At 44.4% G+C, this 19,369-nt stretch overlaps 1 protein-coding gene and 1 non-coding gene across 8 annotated transcripts in view; both read left to right on the top strand.

Moving 5' to 3' along the window:
• The window catches only part of rnf24 (ring finger protein 24), a 67,484-nt gene that overhangs the window by 15,363 nt on the left and 32,752 nt on the right, over positions 1 to 19,369 (top strand). For 3 of the 7 annotated variants that reach the window (XR_009796295.1, XR_009796294.1, XM_061828753.1), the window contains exons 1-2: positions 5,081 to 5,679; positions 18,031 to 18,177. Coding sequence is in view for 5 of the 7 variants with exons in the window: in XM_061828753.1 (XP_061684737.1) it covers positions 18,038 to 18,177 (140 nt within the window). In the remaining 2 variants the exon portion in view is untranslated. Of the gene's footprint in view, positions 1 to 5,069; positions 5,680 to 18,030; positions 18,178 to 19,369 lie in introns of those variants that run through there. The other 4 variants (XM_061828752.1, XM_061828754.1, XM_061828755.1 and 1 more) reach the window with 4 other exon arrangements.
• On the top strand, positions 10,696 to 10,767 carry trnaq-uug (transfer RNA glutamine (anticodon UUG)). Its single transcript has one exon. It is a non-coding gene; the product is annotated as a tRNA-Gln (tRNA).

Below are 19,369 nucleotides of genomic sequence, written 5' to 3'. Positions count from 1 at the left end.
TTTTATGAGGCCCACGAAGGGAAATCATGTGTATCAACTTCCATGATTTTTTTTTTTTTTTTTTTTTTGGTTAAAATCTGGACCACAATTTCAAATTCTCATATCACAAAGGGGCTGCGCCACCGCAATTTGTCATGGATCATAAATGATAATGTTGAGATATGAAAAGTGTTTTGTTTTTTGAAAAAACAATTACCCTACCAAAATCCGTCCATAAATTTTGTGCTTAAATATGATGAGGGGACTAAATATTGACGGCACGGTGAGCCGGCTGGTAAAGCGTCGGCCTCGCAGTTCTGAGGACCCGGGTTCGATCCCCGGCCCCACCTGTGTGGAGTTTGCATGTTCTCCCCGTGCCTGCGTGGGTTTTCTCCGGGCACTCTGGTTTCCTCCCACATCCCAAAAACATGCAGCCTTGATTGGACACTCTAAATTGTCCATAGGTGTGGCTGTTTGTCTCTATTTGCCCTGTAGTTGGCTGGCAACCAGTTCAGGGTGTAACCCGCCTCCTGCCCGTCGACAGCTGGGATAGCCTCCAGCACCCCCTTGTGAGGATAAGCAGTTGAGAAAATGGATGGATGGATGGATGGATGGATAAAATGGCTTCAATTCCTCAATGGTAAATGTGATACTTCAATGATACTTTTTCCATCGATACCGAAAGTCAACATCTTGCGTCCCGATTTATTTTATTTTTAATCTATTGCAGTGCTGCTTAAAAATCTGACACATTCCGTTGTTTCTTTCAACTCTCAGGAAAGACTAAACAGGACAGACATCTTCAGATATCCGAACATGTGCTATTAACTTTAACCACAAGATGGCAGGAAACAAACAAAAGTCTTGGCTGACAAGTGGATCCACATTCTGCGGTAAATCCAAATCCAATTTGAGAGAGAGAAAAAATAATAAATCCTGAGCATAAGGCCTATAGATTTGTAGCGTATATGTTTTTATATTACAATCAAAATCTGATTCCATGCAAGCACGGCAAGAACACCAGAGCTCGACATTCAAACCCAGACTCGGGAACTTAACCCGAGCTGCCCGCACCGAACGGGGCCACCACGCCATCGGCGACCAGCGACATAATTTGATTTTCTTTTTAAATCATTAAATGACATTTCTACCCTTTTTGACACATTAGTGTTTATAATAAGCACACAAACTGAAACAGCCTGAAACTGTCTGACAGGGCAACAATACTTAAAACAGATTTCGCGTTAGTGACAACTTGATGAGACAAATCCGCATTAACACTAGTGTTCCGGAGCACTGCAGCAAAAACTGGTCTTGGACTTGCATGCCCCCAGTTCTTAGTTCTTGAGAGTTGAGTGTCCTGGCCGCTAAGCTAAAAGCACTTTATGTGTACCGAGTGAGGTTCATTCTCCCACACTAAACAGTCACAGTGAAGGACATTACTAACATCCACCCATCCATTTTCTTAGCCGCCTATCCACACAAGGGTCGCGGTGAGTGAGAGAACAGCCAAACTCCACACAGGCGGGTCCAGGATTGAACCCGGAACCTCAGAACTGTGAGGCCAAGGCTTTCCGGGTGCTCCACTGTGCCGCCCCCATTAGGAACATTTGAGTCATATTTAAAATTCTTTTTTAATCACCTAAAAGAAGAGAATCATTGAAAAGAACTGCACTTTTGTCAGTATTGTAAAATAAGTAAATAATAATATCAGGTTCATAATGTCTTTCCACACTAAACAGTCAGAGTCAAAGACATTACAAACATCCATCCATCCATTTTCTTAGCCGCTTATCCTCACAAGGGTCGCGGAGAGTGCTGGAGCCTATCTCAACTGTCAACGGGCAGGAGGCGGGGTACGCCCTGGACTGGTCGCCAGCCAATCGCAGGGCACATCGAACACAATCAGCCGCACTCACAATCACACCTGGGGACAATTTAGAGTGTCCAATTAATGTTGCATGTTGTGAGGATGTGGGAGGAAAACGGATTGCCCGGAGGAAACCCACGCAGGCATGGGGAGAACATGCAAACCTCACACAGGGAGGACTGGGATTGAACCCGGGACCTCAGAACTGTGAGGCCAATGCTTTCCAGATGCTCCAGTAGGCCGCCCATTACAAAAAATATTATAGAAATGAAAGAAAAAAAATTACGCATTGAGCCAAAACTTCACCAGAGGTCAAACTAGCAACTCTACGTGACAAAATATTACTTTTTTTTTTTCGTGTGCCAAAATGCTGAGTTCAGGTGTGTATCCTTCAAGCTAAAAGGATACATGCTTACAACGGCGATATTTAAATTTATGCTGTAACAATAAATAATGAAGATTACCGCTAAATGGATTCCGTTAGTTCAAACACACGTTTAGTTTATAGGTTTAAAATTGATACTGGTTATGAAGATCCCGAGTCAAATGTTCATTTTAGTTTATGCTGACGCTGTTTATGCTGTTACGAAAATGGATATTCATAATTTGGACACCCTTTATTCAAATCAAGGGTGTCAAACATATGACCCGTGGGCCGGTAACGGCCCGCGAGGAGGTTCCATCAGGCCCGCGAGATAATTTCAAAGTGCGGGGGGGGGGGGGGGGGGGAGAGACACGGAATATTTTTAATTAGATGCAACATTGTTTGGATCAGAGAAGACGACAGCATGCGCGTGTACAGGCCAAAAGATGAAAAGTATCGGGAAAAAATAAACAAGTACAGACCAGACTAACGTCTTTGAAATGAAAACAAAAAATGAATGAAAAAATACAGCTCTGTGACTTACTGTGCGGGTTCCAAAAAAAAAAAAAAAAAGAGCAATTTAATGTTAGTCAGCAAACTTCACTGCAAAAAAAGTATGGGTTAAATCCATAATTTCATGTATGAAGTTTACATATTTACAGGACATGTGAATACTTTTTTCTTTACACGTTTAATAGCACTCTCCTTTGTTTGAAAAGTGTAGACAGGGATTAAATTTCGCTTTTATATGGACATGTGTAAATGGTTTAAAAATTAGTTAGTTTATAAATCTCGTTTCATCTTAAATTAGATATTATTCAACACCAATTATGTACAATCAGTGGGATCAGTTGCGATGCATATTTGTGAATGATAAAAGTAAATTTGCACATTTATCAAAGGAAATCGGACGTGTTTCATAAAATGTTTTGTAAAAGGAATATTCATTCAATTTCAACATTTTCCTAATGTTCTTGCGCTTGTTTACACCATAGCAAAGGAAAGATATAATATTTTGGTTATGTATAGCAGAGTATGGTTATAATTTTACCTTTATCAACCTTTTTTTTTTTTTTTTTTTTTACTCAGCCCCGTGAAGGAATCAGAATCGAAGTGACGAATCAGGACCGGAACGGCTCAAATTGAAACGACGGCCGAGCTTAATTATACGTCATTTCGAGGTGCCGGTTCGAAAACTTGTTAGAATTTTGGGACAGAACGGCCACTATTTAAGGGGATGAAGGGAGTGTGACGCGGTGATAATCGCGCTCCTCTCGCCGATTCTTTGCAAAGAATCCTTCCTTTGAGTCGGTACCAAGCAGCGGCCTCCTCCGCGGAAGGGGAAGGAAGAGCAGAGACAAGTCGACTCGCCTTCAATGGTGCTTTGTGGGCGCTGCCATCCTCCCCCCCCCCACACCCCTTGGCTAACCCCCCCCCCCCGCCCCTCTCCGGCAACCCATTCAAGAATGTCACATGGCGCCCCCCGCTCCGCGCACACATCCCACAATGCCACCCTGTCACCGGGCACCTCATTGGCATGCGGTCGCGGAGACGCTCGTTTGGGCAATGGCCGCGCTCCTCCGCTCGACTCAAAGGCAATGGAAGTGCCGGGCTGGGTGGCCAAAGTGGGGCTTCCTGGATCGGCGAGGTGTGTGGGGGAGGGTGGTGGGCCGACTCTCGGTTCGTGTGACGAAAACGCCAATCGGTGAAATAATAAGTAAATAAGTATTTGAGCACCTGAGAAAAACAATGTTAATATTTGGTGCAGTCGCCTTTGTTTGCGATTACAGAGGTCAAACGTTTCACCAGGGTTGCACACACTGCAGGAGGGATTATGGCCCACTCCTCCACACGGATCTTCTCTAGATCAGACAGGTTTCTGCTCCCTCCAAAGATTTTCTATCGGGTTTAGGTCTGGAGACTGGCTAGGCCATGCCAGAACCTTGATATGCTTCTTACGAACCTTATCCCTGTTATCACAAATAATTTTTTTTAAAAATCATACATTGTGATTATGGGATTTTTCTTTTTGGATTATCTCTCTCATAGTGGGCATGCACCTACGATGAAAATTTCAGCCCCCTCCATGATTTCTAAGCGGTAGAACTTGCAATATAGCGGGGTGTTCAAATACTTATTTTCTTCAATGTATTTAGACCGGCAAAGGGCAGCACAGTGGCGCATCTGGAAAGTGTTGGCCTCACAGTTCTTGCCCATGTTCTCCCTGCGCTTGCGTGGGTTTTCTCCGGGCACATCCTAAAAACTTGCATCGATTGGACACTCTAAATTGCCCATAGGTGTGATTGTGAGTGCGACTGTTGTCTGTCTCCATGTGCCCTGCAATTGGCTGGAAACCGGTCCAAGGTGTAACCTGTTGCCTGCCCTTTGACAGCTGGGATAGACTACAGAACTTCGTGACCCTTGTGAGGATAAGAAAAGGGATGGATGAATTGGTTATTTAACCTCGGTGCAGTGTTCATGTTAAATCTGTGTATGCTAACGGTGGCTTCAGTGGTTGTTTTTCATGACCGCTTGGGCCTATTCTTGTTTTTCTGTCGGCTTGTCCCGTTAGGGTATTATTCGACTATATTTTAATATTGCTCCCGGGGGCGGGGGGAGTTTCTTTGTTTCCTATGGTTTTGATTCACCAGAATCGTTTGAGGGCAGTGACAATGGCTTAATTTTTCATAATTTTCAGTCATTTCTATTTCCTTAGAAATTCGAATAATAAAAACTCTCTGTCAAACTGAACATTTGTGTTCACTTTACAATCAAACGCATATAGTTCGGCCTTTCTTGGTGGAATTGCACGAGTCTCACTCCACGGTTCACCTTTGTGCTTCAAAGCTCCTGTTTCCCAAGCGAACCTGAACGCAGCATTCTGCATCAACTGCCGCGTCCCCTCCCTCGGCTCGGTTCGCCAGCGTTGCACTCGCAGTCGCCAGGATCGGAACTCGCTCGGCTCGCTTCTCGTCTGCTGGCCCGAGTGGGAGGAGGACGTGCGGATCGAGCCGCTAGTGGTGCTCGCTGGTGGGTGGGGGGAATAAAACACACGCACAAGTTTTACGTGCGGGACGTGCTGCGCGTAACCGACTCGTGGATGTGAGGGAAAAGGGAAAGCTCACCCACCCCCCATCCTCTCCCAATCACAGGACAAAGCATCCTTCAATTCCACGCGTGTGTGCACCTTTTTTTTTTTTGTTTTTTGTTACCCCCTCGGGAGCGTTGCCTCCCCAACTGAAACCCCGCCATTGAGACCCCACTTTTTTTGAAATTTTATTTGAGCCACAGGCGTCCGTCCTTACGTGTGATGAAGTCCCCCATTGCCGCGGGCATCATCGGGCGACGTCAATCATAATTAAGGATTTTTTTTTTTTTTTTTTTAATTTTAACACGTCGGCGTTTCATCTCAACAGCAGTCTTGAGGGAAAAACAGAAGAAGACGGCAGCGAGGTTCCTTTGGCGTGTGAGTGGACTCTTCTTTCTCTTCCTCAATCACGTACACAATAATTACGTTACTAGCTAGCTAACGTCACTTGGCAACGAACAGCGATGCTACCAATCTGTTTTTTTTTTTTTTTAAATAACCAATTAAACGTATTTAAAACGTTCAACTATAGATTCACGCGAATGCCCTTGTGTTAAATACGATTGTGCGCGTTTGCCTGGATTCAAACAATTGACTAACAACTAGGTGTTTGTTTTGAACGCAAAAGGGGGCTTACCACTGCTAGCTAGCGTGCCGACGCCCCGGGGCGACATTCTGCCACACTCGGCTGCAAATTCAAGATGCCAGCTTCAACCTCCGTGGGCCATTGTCACGGTCAAATGTCAACGTTTTAGTGTTTAATTTTCGTCGACGTGATCGATGCCCATTTTTTTTTTATCATCAGCATCATCATCGTGTCACAGTGACCCGCATACAAACTGGGCATAATGTTAGGGGTCACTTGCACTTTAAAGCCCCACTGTCATGCCCATAAACATTCTAAAATAGATATCGTAATGACAAATTCATATAAAATTATTCACTTCAATGTCCATACGAACAAATAAACATGAGCGGAGAGCGTGTCATCCATGGGGAAAGTTGCAAAAGTCTCATTCGGCATCCAAGTGGTCGCCATATTTCCTGCAACGTCATCAGCAGGTGTTACGCCGGGACATTCGCCATTGAAAACGCGTACCGGCACCTGCTATGGGACACGGAACCTCTTTTTGAAAAAGGAGAACGTCTCACAATCGAGTGAAGTGACTGGGGTAATATTACCCTATCGTTTAGATGATATGTGGATCACTTCTAACTAACGACCGACTGCCCGACAGTGTGACTGACAGTATGTAGCGTACTCAGCCGCGAGCGACGACAACGCTGCGGCCAGGACCAGCCGATCACGGCTTCGGCTGGCGTGGCTCGGGAGCGGCGCACTAAGCCGCGAGCGACGACAACGCGGTAAAGCGGCCCGGCCAAAGCTGTGATCGGCTAGTCGCAGCCGGGCCGACAAACAACGACGATGGCGCACTCAGCCGCGAGCGACAACACATTTAGCAACCCAGACTTACGTATGCGGATCTTTTCTTACGTTCTGAGAGGATTACGCCCCCCATCCCCACGATTATTGTTTCTTTTTTTTTTAGTAGCTCTATACACGCCTACCTGTCATTTGGAACCCACGAAGCTCTCGTCCTTTGCACCCGTGCAATCCATTTTTCACAACGAACCAGGTCTTTTTGAAAAGTATGAAGAGTAAATCCATTCTCCCGAGTGTTCGAACAATATCCAGCAATACAACGAGTCGCCATTTTGCTAACACGATGGAACGACGAGCTAGCTTCCAGCAGGTAAAACTAGTATAAAGACATGAGACCGCCTGAGTGCGCTGCTGCTGCTGTTAACGTCACTTCCTGCTTCTCCAAAACAAATCCAAAGGATTTTGATGGCCGGAGTGACATATACGTCAAAATGATGTTGTGCAGTGAAAAAATGGATGCGTCCATTCTGGCTGCCTTTTTTTTCATTATTAAAACACTAAAAATCATCAATTTCGTGACAGTGGGGCTTTAAGGTGGCATGTAATACATGCGCTGTAGCAACAATTCTACATTTCAACGTTCTTGGGAAATGTTAAGACAGCAACGGTGGACTAGTGATGAATAAATCTGTCTCACAGGTCCGATGTTTGGTGTTTGAACCTTGACTTTTCATGGGTCGGAGTTTGCTTGTGTTCCCCATGCTCGCGTTGGGTTTTCTGCCACTTCATTCCACATTACAGGAACGCACGTTAGGTTCTTTGAAGACGAAATTGTCCATAGTGGCGAATGTGGGTGTGATCGGTCGGGTGTGGCGTGTCAGGGTGTTTCTCTGCCTCTCGCCCCAAAACATTTGGGATAAGCTCCAGATACGTGCGCTGTCGCGACTGTAAAAGCGATCTCCTTTGAGTACTGGTGCCCCAATTTGTGTACCCTCCTCTTCTAGCAGTTATGTGGATAAGGAGCCAGAGCTCAACGTTCTATCCCTCATGAGCAATGCGAGCAAAGGGAGACACAATATTACGTAAACTAACATCTCACAGCTGCCGATGGGTGTGACATTGCACATCAGACATGAATTTAACAATATCAACCGCCTATTGCATAACGTTTCACCTTGTGCTCCTGGAGCTGAATTAAGAGCTGTGCAGTCTTTCAATAAGGTAGCAGGTTTGGCGGGATGATGAAATGTAGCGCGCAGTCGTGGAAATCGGTACTTTGGAACGTGGATGGCTTGCCGCAAAAACACTTAATGATTTCGTGCATCGCTTCCCTTTGCAGTGTTTCAGTCAAATGCGGGTAGTTTACGGGAGCAAATCACGTAGGTGCCACATCGTGTCTCGATATGGTGCTGAGCCTCCCCGGTAGCTGGTTCCGTTTCTAGCAGACGACTGCAAAATGTTGGCTCCGGAATGTTGAGGGTTCCTGTAAAGTGTCTGGTGCGCTAGAAATAGCAGCAGCATTTTTTTTTTTTTTTTTTTTTTTACATTTACCTGATGAATAATACCATAATCAAATCGCTGCAGTTTGTGGTATTTATGTTCGTGGTTAAGCAATCACAAGTAATTGACGAAACTGGCACAGTTTTAGGCGGTGCTGCGGCACAAGTGGTTCGTACATCCGCCCGTGCGCGGTTTTGCGTGACCTCCTTGTAGTTGTGTGGCCGTTTGTTTTTCTCACAGACGCGAAAAGCTTGCATCTAAGGTTACTTGAAGACTCGAAATTGTCCTATTGTCCTCTATCAACTGGAATTAGGTTATTAGGATTCATTAAAAAAAAAAAACAACACATTTTTGAAAATCATACTAATAATAATAATATAGTAATATTGTCTCTATTTAGATGACCTTGTCAATTGTCTGGGAATTTATGAATGTGTTTCAGTTTATAGTGTTTCAGTCAAAAAACACAGCGCTGTCATCATCCCTGTAAATTTACTACATTGCTACTATTTAGTAAAGTGATATCGGCAACTACCGTAATTTTCAGACATTTTTTTCTACCCTGCGGTTTATGCGGTGATGCGGCTAATTTGTGCATTTTTTTCTAACCGCCGCAAGGGGGCACTCGAGCGGGAAAGGTAAGAGTGAGACTGGTGGAATATATGTGCCGAGGAAGTGACTTTTTACCGGTCCGGCCCTGTTAGCGCTGCGCTAGAGTGTTACTGCTGTGTCTCAGTGATTTTTACTGGTGTGTGTGTGTGTATATATATATATATATATATATATATATATATATATTTTTTTTTTTTTTAACAGGCCCTTTTAGTGTGGCGGCGTTAGCATTAGTGTGGCGATGCTAGCGTTAGCTGTTTGAAATTCACCGTCAAAATTCAGTGTTAAGAAGGAAGGGTTACTTCAGGTCAGAACCTAACACCCAGCCAATCACAGTTACGTTTTCTTAGTCACATGATGTAACGCATGCAGAAAACGTAAGTGGATTGGCCGGGTGTTGGGTTCTGACCTGAAGTAACCCCGCCTTCTTAACACTGAATTTAGACGGTGAATTTCAGACAGCGAATTGTAGCCAGTTGAATCACAGGAGAATGAAAATATTGAATTTTCAGTGGCATTTTTCATTCAAAACCGTATATACTTCCACAGTTTACGAGGCAATAAAAAAACTTTACAATAAAATGCTTGTTTTTGCAACCACACAATTGGGAGGATGATGTATCCTCTCACAATTTCTCCCCGTTCCCGATTGTGTTGCGCAAAGGCCAAATGAAACCACAGCATTGCGATGAGGTTGTGGTTATTGCAGACGCTTCAGTCGATGATTAATAAGCCGAATGAGAGCTCCCTAAACTGTTTACGGTGTTATCAACATGCTTTGCGGTACGGTAATTGGTTTAGCCAATGTGGTCTGATCCTAAATTACACATGTCAAGAAGTAGGTTACATTGCCTTGCCCTGTTCTTGACACGTAACTGACAACGTGCGTTGATATAGCCGCTAAATTGCGTAACCAGTTTGCCTCTGCTGTCGCTATAGCTGTCTGTATGCGGGGAGGAACATGCGCATGACTCCTGATCAACCCCCCCCCCCCCCCCCCTTTTACCTTGACACGGTCTTGCTACATGCCGTTGTTTCCTATTAGTTTTCTCCCCCAGTTGATGTTATTGGTCCCTCCCGAGTAGAGCTGTGCGAAATGGGGAACAGTCTGTGATCTTTTCGTCGTTTATTTATAAATGATATACTGTATCTTAGGCGGCACGGCGGATTAGCCGGTAAAGCGTTGGCCTCACAGTTCTGAGGTCCCCGGTTTCAATCCCGGGACCCGCCTGTGTGGAGTTTAGGTGTGATTGTGAGTGCGACTGTTGTCTGTCTCTGTGTGCAACCGGTTCAGGGTGTACCCCGCCTCCTGCCCGTTGACAGCCGGGGTAGGCTCCAGCACTCCCTGCGACCCTCGTGAGGATAAGCGGCAAAGAAAATTAATGGATGGGTAGTGTGTTTTATATAGACCTCACAATTAAATCAACAAATGATTATCCATCCATCCATTTTCTTAGCCGCTTATCCTCACAAGGGTTGCAGAAGTGCTAGAGCCTATCCCGGCTGTCAACAGGCAGGAGGCGGGGTACACCCTGAATTGGTCGCCAGCCAATCGCAGAGCACACAGAGACAAACAATCACAGCTTTTGTCTAATTAATGTTGCATGTTTTTGGGATGTGGGAGGAAAACCAAGTGCCCGGAGAAAACCCACGCAGCTACGAGGAGAACATGAAAACGCCACACAAGGAGGGCTGGGATTGAGCCTGGGTCCTCAAAACTGTGAGCCCAATGCTTTCCAGTTGCCGCACCGTGCCGCCCAACAAAAGATTGATTAAAAATAAAACGAACGCAAATATTCATGGACAAATCGATCCAATTCAAAATATCTCATCGTACAGCCACTTTTCAAGGGATGTAGTAAAGTGCAAAGAATTAAATATAATACAACACAGTGATGTCACTGATGGTGTAGTGGTACACACGCCTGCCTTTGGTGCGGGAAGCGTGGGATCGATTCCCGCTCAGTGAAGGTGTCTATCTGACCTGCCACTGACCGCCGACCAGTTGAGGGTGCAGTCCGCCTTTCGCCTGATGCTAGCTGGGATAGGCCCCAGCTTTCCCGCAACCCTTGTGAGGATAAGCAGCTTGGATAATGACACAGCAACACGGTGATTCTTGTAACATTCAAGTATGGTTACCATTCATCCAGCAAACGTGTGACTAAGCAGAGGAAAGGGAATTACAGGATGTACACTGTATATGTGTAAATATTCAGCCATTATCCAAGCCGCTCATCCTTAAAAGGGTCGGAGTGCTGGAGCCTATCCCAGCCAACTTATGTATACTGTACGTATCGCACAGCTCTTGTCACGGGTACAACCCTGGAAGTACTGTAGTGTTATAGTTGGAAATGGGCTGAAAGTGGTCAAGTTTTGTTGTTAATTTTTTTCATATCAGTAGCAAATAAGCCGAGAACTAATGGAATGTACAAGTTTGACACAGAGGGGCCGTGACCCGTCAATGGTGTCGCAAGAGGAAATGTACTCAATAGTTTCGACATGCACGCGGTTCGGAATAAATCATTTGACCATTCATCAGTGTGCTCATTTCGTGTGATGTAAAAGTATTTCTCGACTGTAATATAAATTTACATCGGGCTGCCGAGTTGAATTTGGGTTGCATCATTGACGAGGAAAGAAAAGTCACATGATTTTTGTGACCTCTGCAAAAAAAAAGGCCCTAAAACAGCTGAGGGACACCTGTGTGTGTCAGTTCCTGTTATGTCTGCTTGTACTCTTCCCAGAGGCCATGTTGGAATCGGGGGGGATTTGCTTCGAGATTTCGTTTGGGGGGACAGAAGAACAAATTTAGAAAAGGTCAGAGCTGTTTTTTTTATTAGCGTTGATTCTATTTAGATGTTCGGTAACCTCTCGTCCAGTTGCATCCCCAGCATTTTTTTGCTATTCATAAAGTATTTTCATAACGCATTACTCAATTACTAATTAAAAAAAACCATGTATCAAATATACCTTTTTTTGTTTATTTGAAGTCTTAAAAATTAAAATATGAAGATGAAAAGTTCCAGAGGATATAACCGAAATGTATTACATATTTTTTTTCTGGCTGGCCGGCATAATAATGGCTTTGCATTTCCATTATAGTGGGAAAATATTCATGATTAACAGCGGGAAAATTAACCACTCATTATTCGATTGTTAGCTAGCTTTCCAGTTCAGTACCATATTCCATAAGAGGTCTTTATGGATCTCGACTTTAGCTGCCATCTTGATGGTCTTTTTCAGGCCAAAAAATATCAAGGGTGCCTCTGCTGGTTTTCGCTAAATAGCCTCAATCCTTCGAGGCACAATTAATCAACAATCAATTGTGCCCAATCATCGATATTCCCACTGCAAGCCGCTGTTGCTGTCAACCTCCACGCGTCAAACGTTTTGGCATTTAGGACCAGCCCACCAAGTCAACTCCCATCCTAAGTGATGACTGTATTTTTTTAAAATGAGAAGTTAGCATTTGGCCGTTGTACTGCCTCCTGCGTAAAAACCACATCGCTCTCTCTCTCTCTCTCTCAGTGTGGATATGTCATGTAAACAGTGACTCCTGCCACATACTTCTTGGGTCTGGCTCTGAGGCCCCTGGTCTTTGGTCCAGCCCTTCAGCATATTAGGTTACAAGTGTGCAAATCTTAATGGTGCTCGTGAGGGCTAGTGGAAATTTCCACTTCTCCTTGGGGCTACTACTTCTGAATGAAATGCTGTGGGGGTTGGCGGCAACAATGGTTTTCTTTTGGGGGATATTCCCTGCAAGAATATGTTTAATATTTTGGAAAATGACTAATTCAGACTTCCTTTCTGTGCAGTTCCCCATTCCATATTCATGATCTTAAATCCATGGGTTCTGACTGATTCACGTTGTTTTTTTTTTTTTTTTTTGTAGCAATGGTTCGCTCATTGCAGTTCATGACTTGACCTTTAGCAACTTTTCTGACAAGAGTGATGTGTTCATTGTGTTGAGGTTGTCGGTTGTTGCCGAGCATGATAAATTGGTAACGCAGTGCGTCACATGAGTCGGTCTTGAGTTGCATCCTAGCATCACTATCGAGTTTGCTACAATTCAGCAGTTTCATCTTCTGTTGCTGTATTTAGACGGTTAATTGAAACGAATGAATAGTTCATGACAATAAAACATTGGCAGAGGCGCCTTGTAGTCGTTGACACTTTCGTATCCCAGGAAGCGGTTTGGGTGTAGGATGACTGTGAAGAGTCGTGTGCCTGAATGTGATGTGTAAGTGTTGTGCCTCCGGTTATGTAATAAGCGAAACTTTTTGGAGTGAGAAAAACAGATGGCGGTCAAGACCATCGGAAGATGATAGTGGATACAAGTCACGAGAACCATTACCAACCACGGGACCCTTGGATACTCTCAAGTAAGGCTAAATTGCGATGTATATGTTGCAGAAGTAAAATTATAATAAATGGATTCATTTTTGGTGAGAAGCATGTGACAGGAATTGCAGTGGCACGGTGGCAAAACCGAAAGTAGCTTTGGGATTTCAAATCTACTAGTCAACTGAGCTGTCGGTGCAAGGTATCTTGTATCTTAAGTTTTTTGTTGGTACTCATCAATGACTTCAGTTTCCCCACCATAATTTAATCATCACCAATCCCACATTCATTGTGTTCAAGTATCTTGCCGTCTTGTTCACGAGTGAGGGAAGAACGACAGACGGATCGGTGCAGCGTCTGAAGGGATGCAGACTTTGTATCGGTCCGTTGTGGTAAAGCGGGCGCGAAGTCGTAAGGCGAAGCTCTCGATTTACCAGTCGATCTACGTTTCTACCCTGACCTATGGGCACGAGCTGTGGGTCGTGACCGAAAGAACAAGATCCGGATACAAGCGGAGGAAAAGAGTTTCCTCCGCAGGGTGTCCGGGCTCTCCCTTGGTGAGAAGTGAGGTGAGAAGCTCAGTCATCAGGGAGGGGCTCAGTGTCGAGCCGCTTCTCCTCTGCATCTGATTTGGATGCCTCCTGGACACCTCCCTAGTGAGGTGCTCCGGGCATGTCCCACCGGAAAGAGATCCCGAGGACGACCCAGGACACGCTGGAGGGAATAGGTCTCTCGGCTGGCTTGGGAACGCCTCGGGATCCCTTCGGAAGAGCTGGAAGAAGTGGCTGGGGAAAGGGAAGTCTGGGTATCCCTGCTGAAGCTACTTCCCCCGTGAGCCGACCCGGAAAAGCGGTAGATAATGGATGGATGGACGGAAATGAGGAACTTGCATTTTGGTGACGTTACGATTAGTTTAAAATCATTTATGTTTTACACCATGTCTGTCCTTGACTGGACAAGTATTCACCCCTAGAACCTAACACACTGGTGTCCGGACAGCGCAAGCCGCGTAGATCGTAGCCTACTGAAACGAGAGGAGATTCTGCTTAAATGTACACATTTCTCTCAGATTAACCAGAAAGACCTCATAAAACATGAAATAATTGGTAAAATCCTGTGCCTCGTTCGACGCGTGAATGTGTATGTATGAGAATTGAAATTCGCTGCTGTGTTTTTAAAGTAAACTAAGACCCATATCTCAATAACCTGGAGACGACTTGGCGACCTAATGGCGACCCAAGTTTCCGTGTATCTCGGCCTATCTAAGCGACTTCTGGTTGACTAGGTTGTCACGTTGTATGGAGACGTTTACCGAACAAGGATCTTACCGGTGAGTGCACCAACAATATTTTGGTGCCGGAATCAACACAAGTGATCAGCCTCAGAGGTTTCTGCGACGTTTCTATCGGTTAGCTTGGCCCTTTAACTATGGTACGTTAGAGTGAAAATAACCAGATATGGTAGCGTTGTTGTATGCTGCAATACAAAAAACACCTGGAGAAATATAAACCTCAAAGCACTCTCCAAATATCTGTTCGCTCACTGAGAGAAATGTCGTCCCGTGACCCTGTCCTGCCTTTATAATTGCATAGACCCGTTCGCTTTTCCTTGGTGCTTCTCCTCATCTGTTCATCCTGCTCGTTGTAAAGGTGATAAATCCATAATGCCGAGTTCCAGACCACTTGGCTTCAAACAAGGCAGAAGAAGCACCGGGCCACTACTTGCTCAGTCACTGAGCAGCAAGGGCCAAATAGATTATAGTATGCTTGAGCCAGATCGTTGTCCTCCTTTCACCCTACCCTGAGGTGACCACTGCGCAAAACCCCAAGATAGTGTGTGTGAGTGTGTGTTTATGGAGTAGGGTTGCAGCTATTAAATAATTGATTATTCAAGTATCCTGCTACAAATGTTTACATTTTCAAGTACAATACGTATTCGTGACGGACAGTTTAACAGCTGAAAGTAGACGTGCGGTTTATGTACGGCTAGGGTTAGATGCTTGGATCAGGATGAAGTGATGAACGTGAGCTTGTGCAATTCCGCAAAGTTTGAGCCTGCTGTGTGGGTAAAGTTGCGTCCCCATGATGCAAATTCCCAAAAGGCTTCCTTCGTTGGCACTTGACATGGTAATGTCAAAGATACCAGTAAAGATTTATTACCACTTTTTGAAGCGTGATCACTGTCGCGTGTAGTATCGAGTTTGGAAGATTACGCTCGTTCTTTATTTAAGAAGGAATATGTACGTGGAAAAGTATATACAGTAGTTGCCCCGGACTTAGATAAGCATGAGATGGATCTGTTCAGAAAAAGTGGAACAGGTGTTTGGTTTGTCATGCGGGGTTTCTAAATGTGGCAAAGGCTTAGCAAACACATCACAGAGATGCAAGGTCCTTAAAAAGTCTTATCTCTTCTCTTCGCTTTGTACTATTCTGTGCCAAGCGTAAATGCAACGACCAAGAATATGTATTTTACAACGTTTGCCGTTTGTAATCATGCGGTCAGTTGTACAAGGTTTTTCAGTCAGTTTTATGGCGTAAAAAAGTTAGATTCAGCTTTAACTTTGTATTGTCCTCTGAACAGACTGACGTGGTTTGTCCTGGCATGGTTTAGGTATTTTATCTTGGATTCCGGTCCAAGTAATTTGACCGCAGTCAGAGTTGTGAATCTCTAGAATGCCGCTGGCCTCGCTTTGTTTACGCTGGCCTTCCACCTGTTGCTCAGTGGGGGCAGCACTCGTTTTAAGTCTTCCAGTTTCTATATTTGGGATTACAATATACGTCATTAGTATAGGTCCGTGCGGTTCTGTCTTAAGTGTGCACGCATCTGTTGAAAAAGAGTACTTTGTTGTCCTGTGTGCAAAATAAGTTGTTATACTAGTTCAGGAGCAGTCCAATCTCTGAGTTGGTATGTTATTGAGAGATTGTATCAATGCTGGCATTTTTTTCTTGTTGTGAGAGCAATGATGTCAAAGATGAAATCAGTGGTGTCAAAATTGTCTTAATTTAGTACCACAATGATGTTTCCCCCTCACATGGACAGATGTAAACATTCTATTAATGTATTTTCCCATCATCACATTGCGGTGGATGGAAGTGAAAGCTACGTAATTTTGAGGTCAACACAACGTCGGCTCACATTTCACGGCGTCCACAAAACCTCCCTCTGTCATGGTGTTTGGTCACGGGGAGGGTCTCCTGCCGCTTCCACAAGGAGTGAATGTTCTTTATTCCCGGGCTGTGCTCCCCTTTTTCTCGGGAGCCGGAGACATGCCGAGTCAAAGTCCCTTCGCTAGAAAGAGCTGCTGGATTACAAACACCTTTGTGGTCATGTCCAGGCTTAAACAGATTATCACGTGGAATACGAATGCAATGTGGGGACACTTAGCATCACTTTACACCCTTATTAAAATATTCTTTCCTGTGGCATGTTACGCCATTCATTATTACATATCCTGTCTGTCCACTTCTGCCACGTCACTGGATATCGCCAATTACTTATGTGTTCTTTTTAAACCGCAAAAGGGCAGTCATTCTGAAGGAGTTATTTTATTGAACATATTGATTTGGGGTATCACTGTGGTGCGCACACCTTCCTGGCTGTTGGGGGTCCGAGACCTTTAATTGCCCATCGCGGTCAGTATGAGTATGAATGGTTGTCTTGTCGATATGCGCCCTGCAATTGGTGTGACTAATCCAGGCTGTAACCCACTTTTTTGCCCAATTTTGGGTTTAATAGGTAAACATTACGCGCGCCTCCAGTGAGGACAAGCAGAATTGGATGGATGGATGGATGGATGGATATTGATACAGTATTAGACATGTATGAGGGCAGCAGAACGGCGGTGAGATGTGCCGTTGGTGTGTCAGAAGAATTTAAGGTGGAGGTTGGACTGCATCAGGGTTCCGCGCTGAGCCCCTTCCTGTTTGCGGTAGTCATGGATAGGCTGAGAGACGAGGTTAGACTGGATTCCCCTTGGACTGTGACGTTCGCAGATGATATTGTGATCTGCAGTGAAATCAGGGAGTAGGCGAAGCGGAGGAACAATGAGAAAGATGGTGGCACACTATGGAAAGGAGAGGAATGAAGATTAGCCGAAGTAAAACAGAATATATCTGCGTGAATGAGAGGGGCGGAGGAGGAAGAGTGAGGCTCCAAAGAGAAGAGATGGCAAAGGTGGACGACTTCAAATACCTTGGGTCAACAATACAGAGCAATGGAGAGTGTGATCAGGAAGTGAAGAAACAGGTCCAAGCGGGGTGGAACAGTTGGCGGAAGGTGTCTGGTGTTCTATGTGACAGAAGAGTATCCGCCAGGATGAAGGGGAAAGTTTAGAAAACAGTGGTGAGGCTGGCCATGATGTACGGATTAGAGACGGTGGCACTGAAGAGACAACAGGAAGTAGAACTGGAGGTGGCAGAAATAAAGATTTTGAGGTTCTTGGTCGGAGTGAGCAGCTTGGATAGGATTAGAAACGAGCTCATTAGAGGGACAGCCAAAGTTGGATGTTTTGGAGACAGGGTTCGCGAGAGAGCAGACCTCAATGGTTGGGTTTGGATGTGTTCAGAGGCGAGAGTTTGAGTATATTGGTAGAAGGGTGCTGAGGATGGAGCTGACAGGCAGAACTCCAACGGGGCAAGCCGAAAGAAAAAGAAGATGAGAGATCAGACCCTGCCTGCACTTTTGATAATCAGTACTGTAACAATTGCGTCACTGTGTATTACTTGAGTAGAAGAACAATAGCCTGTCAAAATGAAACTAAAACGCATTTCAGTGAGCTTTCAGTTCTGTTATTTGTTTTCAGTTGCTGTTGGGCCTATTTTGCTTGTCGGTCTCTGCATGTGCACTATGTATTGTGACTGTATATTCTGACTGTAGTCTCTCTCGTTTTCCAGAACATCCATGAGCTCCACTTCACACTACAGTTTCAGGATGCCAAATATTGGGTTCCAGAACCTGCCCCTTAATATCTACATTGTTGTGTTTGGGACAGTCATTTTTGTCTTCATCCTCAGTCTCCTCTTCTGCTGCTACCTGATAAGGTAAGCACTCTCATATCGTTTTTTTTCCACTGATCAGGTGAATTGTACTTTGTGAACTTAATGCCTTATTGCCTCATCATTCCCATGCACCGTGGAATAAAAACTTCTGAGTATATTTTTAGAGAAGCAAATATTGCAAAGCGGTCAGCGTTAGCAACTGCAAGGTCGCCCACCTCCACAAATATTGCAACATTTTTACACAGCACTGTTGGTGTTTCCTGGAGGGATTTCGTGTGATCCAGGTTTCATTGGCCTTTAGAGTTAAACAGAAATGACACTGTGTGTATTCCAACTTTGTACTGACCTAATTGATAGGAAATCCTAAATTTGTAATGCAAAATAACGTTTTCAATCTCAGAAGAATACTAGCTCAAGGACAATGGATCATGTGTTAGCTCTATGATTGTCTGTTTGTCCATTTTACAAAAAAAAAAAAATAATTGCCTTGTACTCGTCGTGTTTGTAGGTGCAAAATATTTCAACAGCACAGTTTGGAGAATTTTTTTTCGATAGCGATTGGGAGGGCGGTTGACAATTTCAACCAGATTTGAAAGTAATACAAGGGTAACCATCAAACCCAACGGTCTTCATGATGATAATCATGGAGCTTTGCATTAAAGAATATAGTAATCCATTTTTACTTTACTTGTTGTGGCGCAACTCGCAATTGGCAAAAGCAGCTACTTCAAGCTCACACAAGGGACTATGTCACATCTGAAAAGGTTGTATGGGGGCAAGTTGACTGTTCTTGTTTGTTGAGGGCGTTTCCCCTTTCATCCAAAAGGCTTCTTCAGGTCTTACGTTTTTTTGGATTTAGTTTTTTTTTTGCGGAGTGTCGCTTTTAATACCTCATCGTGTGTGTATCCTGGAGGTGGTCAGCCATACAATTTAAGAAGTCTTTTGGATTAAAGGTGGAACATCTTCTACAAACAAGAACAGGCCAGTTGGCTTGATTCTACCGTTGCGGATTTCAACGACCTGGGTGCCTGAGAAGCTACACAGTAACAGTCTAGGATTTGGTCGGACTGGTTTTCAGGCGATTTGAGCTATACAAGCAGATGACAAAAATAAAAACTTTGTTTCCGCCCTTGGCCCTATCTGTTGCTGCACTGTTTTTGTTAAAATATCCATTACTTAAGGGCTTATAACACGATGCTAGTTTTGTTTGGCCATCGGTGACATTTTGCATTGT

Source organism: Syngnathoides biaculeatus, chromosome 9, assembly GCF_019802595.1.
Source record: "Syngnathoides biaculeatus isolate LvHL_M chromosome 9, ASM1980259v1, whole genome shotgun sequence".
NCBI classification, from domain to species: Eukaryota; Metazoa; Chordata; class Actinopteri; order Syngnathiformes; family Syngnathidae; genus Syngnathoides; species Syngnathoides biaculeatus.
The sequence above is the reverse complement of the archived record's forward strand: the minus strand, read 5'-3'. Positions and strand labels throughout refer to the sequence as shown.